This window comes from Cloeon dipterum, chromosome 4 (genome assembly GCF_949628265.1).
Source record: "Cloeon dipterum chromosome 4, ieCloDipt1.1, whole genome shotgun sequence".
Taxonomy (NCBI): domain Eukaryota; kingdom Metazoa; phylum Arthropoda; class Insecta; order Ephemeroptera; family Baetidae; genus Cloeon; species Cloeon dipterum.
In genome coordinates, this window is record NC_088789.1 from 31,129,240 (window position 1) to 31,144,816 (window position 15,577).

Genomic DNA, 15,577 nt, shown 5'->3' on the forward strand with positions numbered 1-15,577 from the left:
TTCAAGACTCAAAAGAACTATTTTTTATCTTCTCGCTATTAAATTTTTTATTATTTTTTTCAGCCCGGAAACTTAATTTTGCTTTGCTAAAAAAGTGGGCGTAACCGGTAAAATTCGAAAAACTGGATTATGGGGCATTTTTGGTCAAAAATTGGTTAGTTAGGGTTCACTTTTCATTTCTCATCACTTTTTAAATACAAAAAATTCAATAACCTACCAATTTAATCAGAAAAAAACATAAAAAGTGATGTTACCGTCTTTCCGAATTTTTTAAATATTTGAAAAACGTATTTTATTCACCCTAAAAATATATTTTAGTTCCCATGGTCTAATTTTTTGATTTTAACTAGTTATATTCGTTCAATTTAATTTTAAATCTTCTTACAAAATCAGGGGGAAAAGTAACAAGTAGTTATTTTTTTATTTCGACATTTTCCTGTTTTTATTTTTAAATGTAATTAAGCTAAATTTCACTCAGCAAACCAGTCGATAGGAGATGTACCGTCCAGCAGTTTCCGAGGGTCTGATGATTTTGACAACCTACAAAAATTGCAAATTAAATTTTAATTTATTTTCTAAGCTAAAAAATGGTACCTGGCCACGCTTCAGTCCAAAATATCTAGCCACAGGGTCGCCTTGCTGGATTCTCATCAGCTGGTTTTCTTTCAATTTGCTGTGGACAAAGTTAAGGAAAATTCTATCCCTTGATTATTCAGCCCTGAAATTTGTCAGTGAAAAGGATACTATTTGGCGAGCAATTCTGCCTTTTCCTCGGAGGTCATGACAACGTGTTCCGGCACCAGTTCGTGTTCAGTGATGTTAATCAGCAGCTCAGACTCGAGGAAATGCTCCAAGATGTATTTAGGCGCCATGTCGGTGAGCGACTGCAACGAGGAGTTCAATAAAAAAATCTCAAATTAATAAAAGACCGACCTGTTTGGCCGAGGGCGTCATTCCGGTTTGCACGACGATGATGGCCCTGTGAATATTCTCGTCCTGCATGCGCTGGCACAGCACCTTGATGGTCTTGATGCCGATCTTGGGCTCGTCAGGGAAGAAGACGAACATTTGGTCTGTGGGATCGTCGTTGTGTGCCACCAGCACGATCAGGTCACTGCGCTGCGGATGCCTCTCGCTGAAAACTGGCGGTTTTAAGGACGAAAATGGCGCTTTAAGCGAAATTATACCTTGGCTTGTCACCGAACTGTGCTTTGAAGTCCTCTAGGGTCTGGTCCAATTCGTCCTGAGTGACCAAATAGCCCCGGTCGTGACACAACTGCGGAGGAAAAAACAATAACAACATTGCGAGACGGTTTTTTAGTGAGAATTTCGCACCTGCATCACGGTTTTCCTGATCCTCCACAGCTTGTAGGTCTCTGCTTCATCATCCATGATTGAAATTTGTGATTTAAAAGGGGTTTTGTTACAGTTTCAGACGGGAAAACTAATTTTTCTTCTAGAGCGTGTTTGTGAAGCGGTGGTAAACAAGGCAGAACACGCTGCTCATCTGTTTTACTGATACCGGTTTGTTTAAGATTTAAGAACCGGTTTTTTTCGGCTAAGAATTTTAGGTAATTTCAATCAAAACGAGCCTTACAAGTGTTTTTTGAACTAATTTAAGAAAATAAAACTAAATAATGATGAATTTAGACTGAAAAATCTTGATTTATTACAGAAAACTGAAATTCTTCATCTATTTAACCGGTTATCAGTATAAAACAACCGGTTAAACAAACAGATCTACGCCCATTTTGGCTCACAGCACTTAGCACGACTCCCATTGGCCAACGTCGCAAACAAGCGCGCTGATTGGCCGGAGCGAATGAGCAACCTACCGAGCTACTAGATAATCACCCCCGCTTTTATCGTTTAACAAGCGGTGATTTCGGCTGCGGTAGTGAAATTCTCCATCCATTCATTCATTTGCTGGCTGACGTGCAGCCACCCACCCACACCCGCCTCATCAGCACCTCTCAAGCTAGGTCAGCAGGTAAAAGACCCTGCGGAGGCAGTTGGCGGCCACGCCCCCCCTCGCAGCTCACGCATCCCTCATCCGTGATTTATCATAATTCCTGCTGTTGTTTGTGTTTTATTGATGCAGTTCGTGCGGCGACTGGCGGCCACGATGACGTCCAAGCCGGGAGTGGTGTTCGTGCTGGGTGCGCCGGGCTCCGGCAAGGGCACCCAGTGCGAAAAGATCGTCGACAAGTTCGGCTTCGTGCACTTGTCGGCCGGCGACCTGCTGCGCGAGGAGCGCAACACGCCCGGCTCGCAGTACGGCGCCCTGATCGAGGGCCACATCACCGCCGGCACCATCGTGCCCGTCGAGATCACCTGCAGCCTGCTCGAGAAGGCCATGCTCAAGTCCGGCGCAGACAAGTTCCTCATCGACGGCTTCCCCCGCAACCAGGTATTGATCTCGCCCTTGAACTACTTTTCGCACCCGCCACCACCCCCGTTGCTTGGATGGCTTCCCTTAATGCGATGTGGATGGAAATTTTTGAAAAATAAATTGTTTTCCTCGTCTCTAAATTATAATTTTTTATTTTTTATAAAAAAAAATTGACAAGAAAAAGAAATAAAATTTAATATTTTCTTTAGAGGTAAAAAAAACCTTAAAAAATATTTTTTTAGCTATCTACACATTTTAATTTTTATCTCTGACGTCAGCAGATTAAAATAAAAGAGGTCTGCAAGGTGCGATTTTGTTATTTTTTTTAAATTTAATTTTTGCTCCTGGAAATTCAAGGTTTCTAGATTTTTCCCTTCTAATTCAAATATTTTTTTGCGAACACGCCACGTGAAAAAATCTAGTTTCCGGCCTTTAATTTTGCAACGTTTAAATTGCCCTAAATTTCAACTTGTCAAGCACGATTACTGAAAATTCCGAAATTTCAGCTTGGAATTTTTAATATTTGTGTTTTTCCATATATTTTTGTTATAACAATCTGGGAACAGTATTAGTTTTGATGTTGTCTTAAAATTATTTATCTAAAACATAAAATTGTTTTTGTTTTTCTTCCGTTTTATCTTTTCTTACAACTGTAAAAGTTAATAAATAAAGTAGCTCTCCCGATTTAATATTGTAACAGATAAAATCAGACAAAAAGCAAGATTATTTAACTGTTTTTTTTTTTTTTTTTTTTTTTTTTTGAGGAAAAAACCGGAAATTTAATCTGCTTTCTTAATATAGGCAGTTTTTGACGTTACTTTCAACTGCTGAATTTTAATTAGGCCAAACACAGACCCCTTTCAAAAATCTGCAATTAAAAAAAATTACTCCGGATTTAAAAGTTTTTTTCTCAGCTAACTTTTCATAATTTTTCTCACCCCTGAAGCAATTATTTAATTCTTTAAGCTAAAAAAGAGGGCGTAACCGGTAAAATTACTGGACTAGAAAATTTTTAAAAATTTCAATAAATTGTAAAAATAACATTTTTGTAACATTTCTCAAAATTCTTGTTGCAGAACAACCTTGACGGCTGGAACAGCGCGATGGGCGACAAAGTGAAGCTGCTGTTCGTGCTGTTCTTCGAGTGTCCGCAGGAGGTGTGCACGTCCCGGTGTCTGCAGCGCGGCGCCGCCGGCAGCGGCCGCTCGGACGACAACCCCGAGAGCTTGGCCAAGCGTTTCGTGACCTACATCAACGCCACGATGCCCATCGTGGAGCACTACCGCGCCCTCGACCTCGTGCGCACCGTCACCGCTGACAGACCGCCCGACGAGGTCTTCGTCGACGTCTGCAAAGCATTTTCCGAGTAGAAAAGAAATATCTTGACCCCTTTGGCACCGTTTTTTCGATGATTAATTTAATTTTTGTGCTTTTTTGATGAATTGTTTGTAAATCCGTGCCATTTTTTGGTGTTTTACCAAAAAAATAAGTCCCCTTTCTTCTATTCCACGTTAACTCTATTTCAAAGGTTTGGCTGTGAGCGTTGCTTTGCGTTTTTTGCTCGTGTCGACGAATGGATGTTTTTAATTTTTTGTAGTTGCAATGAAATCACGCATTTACTCTTCCCAAACTATTACCCGTTTGTTTCGGTTTTAATTTATTGCTTTCCGATCCCGCACTGCCAACGTAATAAATAATAAAATATAAAAAGTCGTTGTTGATGTTGCCCAATGGCATTTTAACTCGAACACATTTCCAACATCGCTCGCAGACGTTTCCGTTAAAAAGACGCCGAGCGTGATTTATGTGCTAATAAAAATATGTAAATAGAAAATTCTGGTCTTTTTTTAATAGAAAACCTTCATCCTGATAGATTTTTGGATTCAATTTTGTTACGAAAGCATCAAAAATAGAAATAAATCATTATTTTTCAAGACACTTCTCAGGTTGCGTAACCTGAGGAAGGTCGGTGAGAGGTAAGGGTCACGAATGATCGCCAAATGTGCTCAAAATTAAATAAAGTACTGAAAAAATATAAAAATTGGCCTGTGAGCGGATCTCAGGTCGCGGAGTACCCTGAAAAAGGTCGTGAGGGTACCGCAGGTCAAAGCCCCGTCCGAGACCTGTCTGATGAGGGGTCATGGGCGACAAACGGACGAACAGCCGAATTTTAGGAAAAATAAAACCATTAAGTCGAAAAACCGAAAAAAAAATAATTTTAATTTTTCTATGCGCGCGAAAAATTTGAAAATCGGTTTCTAGACCGGCGGCGGTTTTTGGCGTGCGATGGAACCAGTGGGAACCCATTATGGGTCCTTGATCGGAAAAATTTGTGTGTTATTCTTCAGGGGAAAGCAAAAATCACGTTTTCAAACTTCAAAATTTATTTAGTCCTAGAATTTTGATTAGATCGGCTCGAATTTGGTCTCATAATGTTCCTAGATAAATTTTGCATTGTTTAATCGTGTGGTGTACCGAATATTTTCCCAATTCGCGAAATTCATGGCGACCAGAAGCCAGAAATTGCCATTTAAATTGAAAATTTGGACATAATTTTTTTATATTACAAAATGGTCTGATTTTTTGCTCTAATCCACTTAAAATGTTCTCAATTTTAATAGGAATTCATCAAAAAGTAAATTTTCAATTTTTAAACATAACCTTTTCGCTTTACAAGCAATTTATTTTAAATACAACTAAAAAAATCGGCATTTTTAATTTTTTAAATTCAATAAAAAATCAGTCTTGATTTACTTAACAGTATAAGGACACTCTCACTTCTGAAAGGCAGACATTTTGTGGACTAAATCTTGCAGGATTTTCATATACGTCTCCAGCGGAATGCTTTTCCTGCACATCTGCTTTTTGCTTTTAATCAGCGCCACGTCGTTGGCAATTGTCCTCTTCTCGGAGCCCTTATCGTCGATTTTCCCGATTGAAACAGGCAATCGACTCAACAGCCGCTTCAGCATTTCCAGTTCAGACACACCCCTGAAATTCAAAATAACATATTATATTTAATTTATTTATTAAAATATTTTTTTAAACCTGTAGCAGACTAGGGCTGAATTTTTGCTGCGTCGTTCTACGAAAATTGTTCCCGGAAGGTCAGCACTCGCAGAGCTGGAAATGGAACAGGTCACGTCCTCCAGGAGGTTGGTCAAGGACAGCGTCGTCCGCAGCCGGTCCACCGACAGGTTGTTCCACTGCACCTGCAGTTTATGGCCACTGCCAAAATTCAAAACCTTCAGACAGTCCTCCACACCTGACAATAAAAGAAATTAATTAATTTTTAAATTATTTATGGTGATTTTTCTATTTTAAAAATTATATAACAAGAAAATTAAGCCTAACCGACCAATTTTTTTTAATTTAATTCCGGTCATAAGTGCCCCAAAAATTCATTTTTTCGAATTTTACCGGTTACACCCTCTTTTTTGAAGCCGGAATGTTCGGGAAACGCCAAAACGACCCCCATATTTAGCAAAAAATAGGATTATTCAGCCAGTTTTGTCCGAAATTTGACAGTTTTACACATGATTTCGTTTTTTGCCGCGGAAAATTGGCCCATCACTCGCCCCGCCCACTTTTAAATATCCCTCTGCATCGCGCGCAAGTCAGCTGATCGGATTGAAATTAGCTCTATCTGGTAGACCTCTCCTAAAGCTAACTTCACTCGTGCGCCAGCGATGCAGAGGGAAATTATAAAAGTGGGCGGGTGAGATGGGCCAATTTTCCGCGACACAAACGATTTGGAATCCTCTGATTGAGATCTTATTGACAGTTTAGAGTCTTTCTTTGGGCAAATGCGCAATTTCAGTGAAAATTAATGTATTTTTTAACTGTAAATTATCCTCAGGACCTAATTTGATTCTTACCGAGTATTTTGAGTTGCTGGTGGAGGTTTTGCGTGTCCGGACAGACCAACGGGAGGTGGAACTGCGAGTCATTGGCTTTGTACTGCACCGAGAGGGAGCTAGGCGGAAAAGGGGAGGTGCAGATCCCCATCAACAATGCGCTTTCCTTCGTGCGCAGGGTGCAGAGCGGCAGGGGCTGCAGCAGAGCCGCGTTTCTCTCTGAAAAGGCCGCTAGCCTCAGGTCCTCCACAGGAAAACTGTTTTAAATTAAAATTTAATTCTTAAAAATATAAAAATTGTATTATTTTTTCTCACTCGTATTGATTGACGACCTTCGCGGTGTAAACCAACCTTCCGTGAAGGTAAAAACAGCCGACCTGACTGACTTTTAAATGCTTCGTGAAGTCTCTCTCCAAAATCGTGGCCGCCCTGAGCAGTTTTTTCTGTCTAAGCGCCTGTTCCAGGAGCTGCAGTCTCGTTTCGCACTTCTGAAATTCGGTTTAAACCCCTAATACATCAGGATTATTAATTTTAATACCTTCAGGGTGCCTTGCAAAGCTGGGGAAACGGCTTCAACAGCTCCGGTGTCGTTCGAGAGAGCGACGGCTTTCACGCCATTCGGCTCAAAAAGCAGATTTTCCCAGGATTTGTTCCCAAACTTGATTCTACACTCGGCACGTCCGGCAGAGTCACGAATTTGAACCTCAGAGACGTTATTCAGGGTCGAAACAACCTTCAATACATAGATATAATTATAATTTCTGGTCAAAGCTCATGATTTAATTTTTACCTTCAGTTTGGGGTCTCGTTCGACGACATACAAATTATTTTTAGCGTCGATAATCAGATAATGGATTAGCACGCGGTCCACCTGGTACGAGGGAAACACCTTGAATTTCTTCACCGAGCTGTTGGCGGGCAGGTGCAGTTTTTCGTGTACGCCGTCCGAGCCGACTTCAAGCAGCACGTTTCCGTCCAAGACGGCAACCTCTCTCGGCAGCCGGAAACCTGATGTCAACGGGGAACACAGGTAATTTAAAGAGGCAATTTTATCATGGCTTCAAAACCTGGATGAAAAGCTGGAAATTCGTATCGCATTTTGTTCTTGAAGTATCACAACTGTGACCAGAATTAATGCTCCTCCATGAGTTCTTGTGTGTTTGTTTACATTCTTGTTCGCCACGCCCACTAAGAGGCTAGACGTACTTGCTGCAAACTGCGTTAACAGAATGAGGTTAATAAAAGGAGTTAAAAATTAATTTCAAACCTTTTTTTATAAACTATGATCAAGAAATAAAAATATAAATGAAAATGAGCAAAAAAATACAACTGTCATGCTTAGTTAAGAATTTTTCTTGAAAATAGGGTAAAAACACTTACTAAGTAGTTTGAAACTTTCTTCTCCTTATCTTACTCGCTACTCAGAAAAGAGGCGGAGCCGGAGATCATTCCAAGCTGGTTTGTATTCATTCATTAACTACTTAAATCTGGCTAAAATCGCCGAATGTTTAACAGAAAAGCTTTTTAAAGCATTCATTTTTGAATCACATAACGATGGACAGAACCAGAAGAGTGGAAAAAACGCCGATTCAAAAGCCGCTGTGCAGACTGTGCGAGTGTCCGACGTCGGACGGCCACGTCCTCGCGTCGCAGGTGGACAGGTTCAAGCTGAGGAAATGGGCCATGGAGGTCATGAACCTGACGGAAGAAGACGAAAACCTGCCGGAAGTGGTCGAAGAAGACGCTTTGATCTGCTATTTTTGCATCTGGCAGGCCGAGTGGGTTTTTTCACGAGATTAAAAATTATTATTTTGATTTTAACGCGTGTTTTAGGTTTGGGGATGAGTCTGGTGACGAGGCTGTTGCTTGGTGGCCGAAAAATCTCGATTTGGAAGAAAACGCCAGGGTGCTGCGGGAGAATTATTCAGGTACTTGAGAATTTTTAATAAAAATATTAATCCGAGTTATATGTATTGATTAAAATTTACAGTCGGAGAAGTAGAACAGTGTTGGGTGCAGTTGGAAGAGGTTGATCTGGCAAAATACACAAAGAAAATCCCTGATAAGAGGAGAGGAGTGTGTTTTTACTGCGGCATCGATTACAAGGATCTGATGCAGCACGTCAAACTGATGCACAAAGAAGCCATCAAATGCGGAACTTTGGGCTGCAGGACATTCTTTCACACCGAGGAGGAAAAAGAGCAGCACATGCAGCAAGAATTACTCGAGAAACGGAACAAACCATGCGAAAGCGGGAAAATTCGTTGCAACTATTGTAAAATCGGCAGATTTTATTGCACGCTACAATTGTGGAGGCGGCACATGAGACTCAACCATCCGGAACTTCCGGTGCGGTGCTCGCGTGTAGGCTGCAACGAGTATTTTAAATCCAAGTCCGAAATGATTCTCCATATCAACTCGCACAAACGAGCCATAAATAAAGAAATTTTCCAGTGCAAGCATTGCGAGTTTTTCACCACAAAGAAGACCAGGTTGAGAGAACACGAAGGGACGATGCACATGCCAAAGATCTTCAAATGCAACCTTTGCGGCAACAAATTCGGCTCGAAATGGACAGTGAATAATAGAGCGTATTCAAGAAAGGTTTTTCTGTTCCTGTCCTGACCTGTTCCGGGAAAAAAATTTCCTGTCCTGTCCTGTTCCTGTTCCAAAATTGGATTTCCGGTCCTGTCCTGTTCCTGTTTTTTCCTGTTTTTTTTTCTTTAATTTAATTCAAATTTACAAAATGGTCTTCTAATTCTTCCATATTAATATTTATACCTGTTTTTTGTTTGCTTTTAATTATTTGAGACTTCCATTTGACAGATTTTCTAAGTGTTTAAATTTTGATAGAGAATATAATTTCTAATTCATCTAATTCCCCTTTATGAACAAAACGGAAAAAATAATATGCACCCCGCACAGAATTTAGTATCCAACAAAAAGTATTTCAAATAGTGCTTAAAATGAAAAAGAATTGCAGAAAAACCCTAAAAAAATGTTAATTTTTGATACAGTTGATTGTTTCCGTATGACGCTTGTTTTTTCAAACACCACTGACTATAATTAAAGAGTTGTGCATTTTAATTCAAGCTTTAGAGCAAAATTGTAAACATCGTCATAATTGTTAGGTTTTTTTGGAAAAATATTTATAGTTCATGAAAGAAAGTAAACATTGTAAGGCAGTATCAAAATGAAAAGTAATGCTGTCTATTAATGAGGTATATTTGATATAAAATAGACCAAGAATGGAATTGTTTTGAAACAAAATTCTTGTCTTGTCCTGTTCCTGAAAAATATTTTCCTGTCCTGCCGGAATTCCAGGAAAAAGCAGGAATTCTTGTTTCCTGTTTCAGTTTCCTGTCTTGGAATACGCTCTAGTGAATAACCACGTCAAACAAACTCACACGTCCGACGAGTGCAAATCTTGTGGCCAGGACGTGACTCTCGGGGCTATAGCAGTCCACAGAAAGCCATCGGTTTGCTGCAGATGCAAACTCAGTTTCGAGTGCTTGGGTTTGTATCAATTGCATAGGAAGAGCTGCCATAAAACCATGTGAAGAATTGAAACGCCACGTGGAACATGTCTAGGGTGTAGCATGTTTGACACAACGGTTCTCGTTAGATCATCGAAGTTACATTGCGTGCAGTCAGTAGGTGGATGGCTGACCGCCTGCAAGCTGGCTGCATATAACTCGCTACTTGCTGGTTTGCACCTTTCCAGCATGCGTGATTTGGCTTCACGGGATGAATGTCTAGCGTTTCATTGCAGTCCTCGGTGCGGAGGCAAGTGGTCCTTGAGTGGGCTGCGTCCCTGCTGGCGGCCTGGTGCGCCCATGTTATCCGTTCGCGGTGTTATTGGGACCCAGGTTTCAGCTTTCGTGCCAGTGCAGTGCGCGCCCTTCCCGGTCCGAGAGGACAGGGATAACAAGAGCAAAAAAAAAACAAGAACTGGGACTTTTTGCTGGGACTAATCTACATTCACTAAGCAACGCATGGAGAGTGGCACATACAACGAAAACATTTTTCCAAGACGATTAAGTGTGAAGAGTGCAACCAATTGTGTACCTGCGAATATTTTCTCAAGCGTCACAAGCGCAATTCGCACGAATTTGTTCGCTGCGCAGAATGTGCGCAGGAGATGCGCCGTCAAACCTTGTTTAGACACCGGCAAGTCAAGACTTGCCGCCGCTGTAAGTGCAAGTTGAAGTGTTCAGGACTTCTTGCAAAGCATAAGAAGAAATGCCAGAATAGAGAAATTTTTCTTGAAACAGTGCCAGATAATTTAAAGCCTGAAGTTTCGTTTGAATTCATTTAACACCTGGGAGAACATTGATGCATAAATTTTGTCAAAATAAAATAAGCATCTGCATTGCGAAAAATTCTTGCGTACGAAATTATGAAATTCTACCAGAATATTGTCCCTTTAATAGTAATTTTGCTACAGGTCCTGATTTTTTGGTGTTTTTCGTAACATTTTCCATGTTTTGATAAATATACATAGTAGTGATAAGATATTTATATGCTAATATTATTTAATGTTCAAAATAAACTGAACATCCCGAAAAGTGTGGTCGGGGTGATATCGAAATTCCAATGGTTTTTGTGCAAAAAATTTCAACCCTTTTACGGAAAATAGTGGTTTGGTCGCTGTCACCCCAAATAAATCCAAGTTTGAAAACTGCTTCTTTTACTATGGAATCCTAGCACTTGTTTACCACTTTGTAAAAAATTTCAATAATTTCTTATCATGTAAAAATTTTATCTAGACCAAAATTTTAGCGCTGACTCCGAATTTGACATGATGAGGTCTATATTATTTTGTTTTGGTGGCCGTAAGGGGTTGACTTGGTTCGTGGGGTAGCTTATTTTGGCTGACGGGATGACGGTCAACGTCAAAGTCAGCAAATAAAGTTGTTGCAGTGTCACACATGTTTCCGCAAAATCCAGATATGATTTTCCCGCTGTCGCGTAAAGCATTCATTACGAAATACTAAAAATAATATCAGAGGAATCCACGAAGCCAATCAGATCGCGCTGAGCGCTGATTGGTTGCATCCTGGCTACGACCAGGTTGTTGATTTTGAGTTAAAATAACCGGTATAAGAAAAGAAAATTCTTTCGTACTAAAAAAGCTCCTGATTTATCTGTTTTAAGATTTTTGCTATTTTGACCTTAAAACCGCTGAATTTATTGTCGCAACAGATAAAAATCCGTATGTTGATGATTAATTTATTTACCGATTTTTAATATTGAAATACCGGTGGTTCAGATTCTCAGTCTAGCCAATGAACGATTGGATTTTTTATTTTCTGCCAGTTCAGAAAAAGGCGCCACTTTGTAGTATTACGACCAAGCTTCAAACCTGAAGCATTATTTGATTTTTTTCAGGATGTTCTTTTTTCTTTGAGGTGTGAATTACCTCGATTGAAAGAGTAAATGTGCATAATAGCTTTGTGGACATTTTTTACTTCTACAAAAGGAAGTTTCGTTCGCTTGAAAGGAAAGCTTGACAGAAAATTTGTGTTGATTTTACCGGGATTAACCTCTGTAAAAGTTAGAAAAAATGCGAAAAAAGATAAGAATTTCCAGGTTGCCGTTTAATTCTTTGAATGAGGAATCCAATCGGCTCATAAGTTTGCATGTTAATAGACGCATTGTCTCCTTACTGTAAAAATACGATTTATTTCATAATTTAGCGAAATTTTCCTCGAAATTCAAGCAGAACAACCATTAATTTGGCACAGTTTGAAACTTAATTGTTATTTAACAATAATGAAATCATGCGAGCGCAGTAATTTCATAGAAACAGAACTCTCGTTCAAGCAAAAGGCAGCACTAGCCAATCAGAAGTCAAGATTTCGTGTCTAACCAATGAAAAGGAGCCAAACTCGTCTCCGATTGGTCCGTTAGTTTTGTCGATGATCAGAGATAATGGATTTAGGCTGGTACCTGATGACGTTCCTTCTGTAAGGTAGCCACCAGATGGTAGCAAGGAATCGTAGTGTCGGCGTGAAAATAAATTAGAGTTGGGCAGAAAGAATGAATCCTATTAGACGAAAAACCGAAAATTCGTATCGAATTTTTGACGGATGCGTGTCGTCAAACCCGCTCTGAAAAGTCTCTTATAAGATCATGTCACGTGTCTTATAGATGACATTTTCAGTCAAAGCCACGCCCATAAGATGGCTGCGATCAGGATTGTGCGTCAATAACCGGTACACCAGCAAAAAATGTAAAATTCTTGATAGCACATATTTTTAATTAAATATTACCATAATGTATTGAATTTTACGACAATTCTTTTGTATTAATTCAAGTTTTACGTCTGTTCTAAATTTTATAGATTTAATTTCTGCGTTTCAGTTAATTTTTCTACCGTTTGACCCCTTATTTACCGGTTTATTTGTAAGTCAACCCTTGAAAATGGTACAACACAAATGTCACGTCATCCAAATCACCACTTCTTCATTTTTTTCAGGAATTTTTCAGAGAAACGAAAATTCTCATCCGATTATGTAAATTCTTAACAGGGAGATTGTGTTCCTGTTGAATTCCTTTCTGCTTTTTTGGAAGGGATTTCAATTAAACGTAAAAACACGCTTGTCAATTTTTCATTTTGAATTTCCCGCGTATTTCTCCCCTAAGGGGTTTCATTACCTACCCTGAGAGGGCCGTAAAACAGCTGTTTCTGGACGCATATATGCCAAACGTCACACGCGTGTTTCTCCTGCTTGTGTGAGGTAGTTTCGTGAAATTTCCAGATCGGCTAATTCTAGATCGACTATAAACCAGGAGAAAAATGCCCGCCGGAAAGAAAAATAATCGCAAAGAGAAGAAAGAGAGGAGCAACCAGCTGAAAATCAGGTATGATGATCATAAAAATAGATAATCAAGGGATGCTTGGGAATTCTCTGTGGCTGTTCCAAAAAAAAGGCACATTTATTCGTTTTTTCTTTCACCTCAAGCGCTTTTCTGAAATATGATCACTTCTTTTAGCGATGATGCGGTTTCCAAGGACCAAGCTGAGGTTGCTAAAGAACAACCGCCGGTATTGAATAAGTTTAAAAATAACAGAAGGCAAGAAGTTATGAGTCTGCAAAATATCATCATAAAGTATATCCTGGAAAATATTACATTGTTTTGCGACAAAGACAAATTCTTCACGAATTTGCAAAATCTTTGTGAGTAATTACTATACAACGTTTTATAAATAATAGTCTAAATATGTTTAAATTGCAGCGAAAAATGTTCGAAACAAAATATTAGAAGGGTTGCCAGCTGAGAAGTTGAAATGTAAGGGTCGCAAGCCGGTAAATTTCAAGGGATTTTCGCTTCTTTTAAATGATAAGACACAGGAATTGCATCTCGACAGACTGGTGTCTATCTTCCCGAAAAACGCGGCTTATCGGCAAGACCAGCAAGTGAAAGTATGTAATTTGGCATGGAGAAATAATTTTGAGAAACTAAATTAATTATTTCGTGTAGATTTTGACGCTGATAGCAACTGAAGCTTTTAATGTCTCGACATTGGACGTGGGCAGAGGCTTCTGCTTTGACTTTCATCACGAAGGTCCGAGTAAAACCGCCATTTACAAAATGCAAAATATTGAGACGTTAATCATACAAACCTGCCACCTGACCTACCCTTCCCTCATGGACCTGTGCAAAAATCTGCGAAACCTGAAATATTTGAAGTTCAGCCACCTTTACTTCCCCCTGAACTGCGATTTAAGCAACCTGGAAGAATTCAAAAGCTGCTTGTCTGGGCTCAAGGAGCTTAATTACGTCCCTGATGAGATGCTACCTGATTTTCATTTAGCTCTCGATGAACAACTGTATCGGAATTGTGTACAACACCTACCCCAGATAGAAATTGTTCAAGTCCGTGCTGATGCCCTTCAATGGATGGTTTTGAGCGACAGATTGGTATCACCCTGGAGCATCAATCAACTGCCCGAGGGACCTTCTGCCCTGCGTCACCTGAGCACGACTCCCACCTCGACACCACTGCACACAGCCTTTCCAGAAGTCACTCATCTAATGGTAAATATGATTATCTGTTTATTTGGCCTGCAGCTTTCTCTTTCTACAGTTATTGCTTCAAATTTAACGGACTTTTTGTTCTGATTTCAGGTCACATGGAAAGATGACTGGTTTCTGAACAGGAGCGAAACTGGACTGTTGCCACTACTGCAGTTTTCGAAAATCGAGACCCTCCAATTGGTGAACCCTCCATCAGCCTCAATAGTGGATCGATTCTTGAAGTCCTACGGACCAGGCTTGCAAACTCTAATTATACACCAAGCTGCCGAACCCATCACGTTCGACAGGACACTGCCACGACTGACCCAGCTTAAACTGAATCTCACGCCCCTGTCAAACTTGGGATTTGATTCTCAAGAGGTTTTTCCTCAGTTGAAGGAACTTGAATGGACACTTGCTGAGCAGTAAGTTATAGGTCTGAATTTTTACTTAAAAAATTGTAACAAATTTTTATTTATAGGCCCCTTGTCACGAATGCATTCCGCTTGTCTTTCATCCTTTCGTCTCCCACGCTGAGAAAGGTCAAAATCCACCGCATCTACCCAGACATTTTCCACCTACTAGATCTGCAGTACATTTCAGTTGCCATGAATGACGAGCAACCGATCCTTCGGAATTTAAAAAACTTGAACCTTGGCTTTTATTGTGAATATTGTTTGGTAAACTTGCGCACCAAGAGCTTCTTTCAGGCTGCTGCCACACTGGTCAAGAGCGCTTGCAACCAGCTGACGAACCTGTCAACCGTGGAGTTCACCGTTCGACCAGGTGGCAAGAAGCAACTGCTACGTGCTCGGATTGAAGAACTTAAAAGATTTGTCGACGATGATCAGGAATTCTTCGACTGCCTCGTCAATTTCAGAATCGGCGCCTGACTTTCGTAGATTTGTATTATAAATACTTAATGCAAAAAATTCCGTGCGGTTTTTCTTGAGATACATTATTTATAAAAATAAATTAAATTCTATATTCAAGATGGCGACCCACAAAATGGAGAAAATATTAGCAATCGAATATCGAACATTATAAATTAAAATTGGCCTCTATTTCTATGATCTTTTGAAGAAAAAATACATAAAAGTGGAAACTATACACACACAAAAATAAAAGGCAGCTATCACTATCATACCTGACAAAGTCTCGAAGAATTGCAAGAATTTGCATTTGAATGGGCGGGAGGCGGAGCTTAATTCACATACGCGGTCTTATCACCATCCCCGTGGCACCCGTGAATAAAAAAAATCGCGCGATGAAATGTGGAGCAATGACTTCTGATCTCGAAAAG

General features: G+C 39.9%; 3 protein-coding genes across 5 annotated transcripts; 1 reads left to right on the forward strand and 2 right to left on the reverse strand.

The window, feature by feature from the left end:
* Positions 1 to 455: 455 nt before the first annotated feature.
* On the reverse strand, positions 456 to 1,496 carry Rpb5 (DNA-directed RNA polymerases I, II, and III subunit Rpb5). Its single transcript, XM_065489653.1, has 6 exons — positions 1,336 to 1,496; positions 1,188 to 1,276; positions 934 to 1,135; positions 745 to 884; positions 595 to 673; positions 456 to 540 (listed from the first exon to the last, which is right to left on the reverse strand). Exons 1-6 carry the CDS (start codon positions 1,390 to 1,392, stop codon positions 475 to 477), a joined length of 633 nt encoding a protein of 210 aa, XP_065345725.1. The 5' UTR covers positions 1,393 to 1,496; the 3' UTR covers positions 456 to 474.
* A 334-nt stretch (positions 1,497 to 1,830) lies between these two features.
* On the forward strand, positions 1,831 to 4,226 carry Dak1 (cytidine/uridine monophosphate kinase Dak1). Of its 2 annotated transcripts, none has more exons than XM_065489654.1 (3): positions 1,831 to 1,990; positions 2,102 to 2,410; positions 3,469 to 4,226. In XM_065489654.1, the coding sequence occupies exons 2-3, from the start codon at positions 2,126 to 2,128 to the stop codon at positions 3,760 to 3,762; spliced, it is 579 nt and encodes a 192-aa protein (XP_065345726.1). In that variant the 5' UTR covers positions 1,831 to 1,990; positions 2,102 to 2,125; the 3' UTR covers positions 3,763 to 4,226. The 2 variants fall into 2 exon arrangements, with proteins under 2 accessions (XP_065345726.1, XP_065345727.1); XM_065489655.1 differs by having other exon boundaries at positions 1,835 to 1,982.
* An 806-nt stretch (positions 4,227 to 5,032) lies between these two features.
* Positions 5,033 to 15,550, reverse strand: LOC135942418 (uncharacterized). Of its 2 annotated transcripts, XM_065488537.1 has the most exons (8): positions 15,422 to 15,550; positions 7,317 to 7,465; positions 7,040 to 7,257; positions 6,788 to 6,982; positions 6,565 to 6,737; positions 6,271 to 6,506; positions 5,441 to 5,657; positions 5,033 to 5,383 (listed from the first exon to the last, which is right to left on the reverse strand). In XM_065488537.1, the coding sequence occupies exons 2-8, from the start codon at positions 7,345 to 7,347 to the stop codon at positions 5,167 to 5,169; spliced, it is 1,287 nt and encodes a 428-aa protein (XP_065344609.1). In that variant the 5' UTR covers positions 7,348 to 7,465; positions 15,422 to 15,550; the 3' UTR covers positions 5,033 to 5,166. The 2 variants fall into 2 exon arrangements, with proteins under 2 accessions (XP_065344609.1, XP_065344610.1); XM_065488538.1 differs by lacking the exon at positions 15,422 to 15,550 and having other exon boundaries at positions 7,317 to 7,575.
* Between the last annotated feature and the right edge of the window lie 27 nt (positions 15,551 to 15,577).

Coding starts and splice junctions, on each gene's coding strand:
- Rpb5 (XM_065489653.1), bottom strand. CDS start 1,392: ATGGATGATGAAGCAGAGACCTACAAGCTGTGGAGGATCAGGAAAACC. Junction 885..933: donor TGACGCCCTCGGCCAAACAG/GTCGGTCTTTTA, acceptor TCCTCGTTGCAG/TCGCTCACCGACATGGCGCC. Junction 541..594: donor TTGGACTGAAGCGTGGCCAG/GTACCATTTTTT, acceptor CAATTTTTGTAG/GTTGTCAAAATCATCAGACC.
- Dak1 (XM_065489654.1), top strand. CDS start 2,126: ATGACGTCCAAGCCGGGAGTGGTGTTCGTGCTGGGTGCGCCGGGCTCC. Junction 2,411..3,468: donor ACGGCTTCCCCCGCAACCAG/GTATTGATCTCG, acceptor TTCTTGTTGCAG/AACAACCTTGACGGCTGGAA.
- LOC135942418 (XM_065488537.1), bottom strand. CDS start 7,347: ATGCGATACGAATTTCCAGCTTTTCATCCAG. Junction 6,983..7,039: donor AACGAGACCCCAAACTGAAG/GTAAAAATTAAA, acceptor TATGTATTGAAG/GTTGTTTCGACCCTGAATAA. Junction 6,507..6,564: donor AAGGTCGTCAATCAATACGA/GTGAGAAAAAAT, acceptor AATTTAAAACAG/TTTTCCTGTGGAGGACCTGA.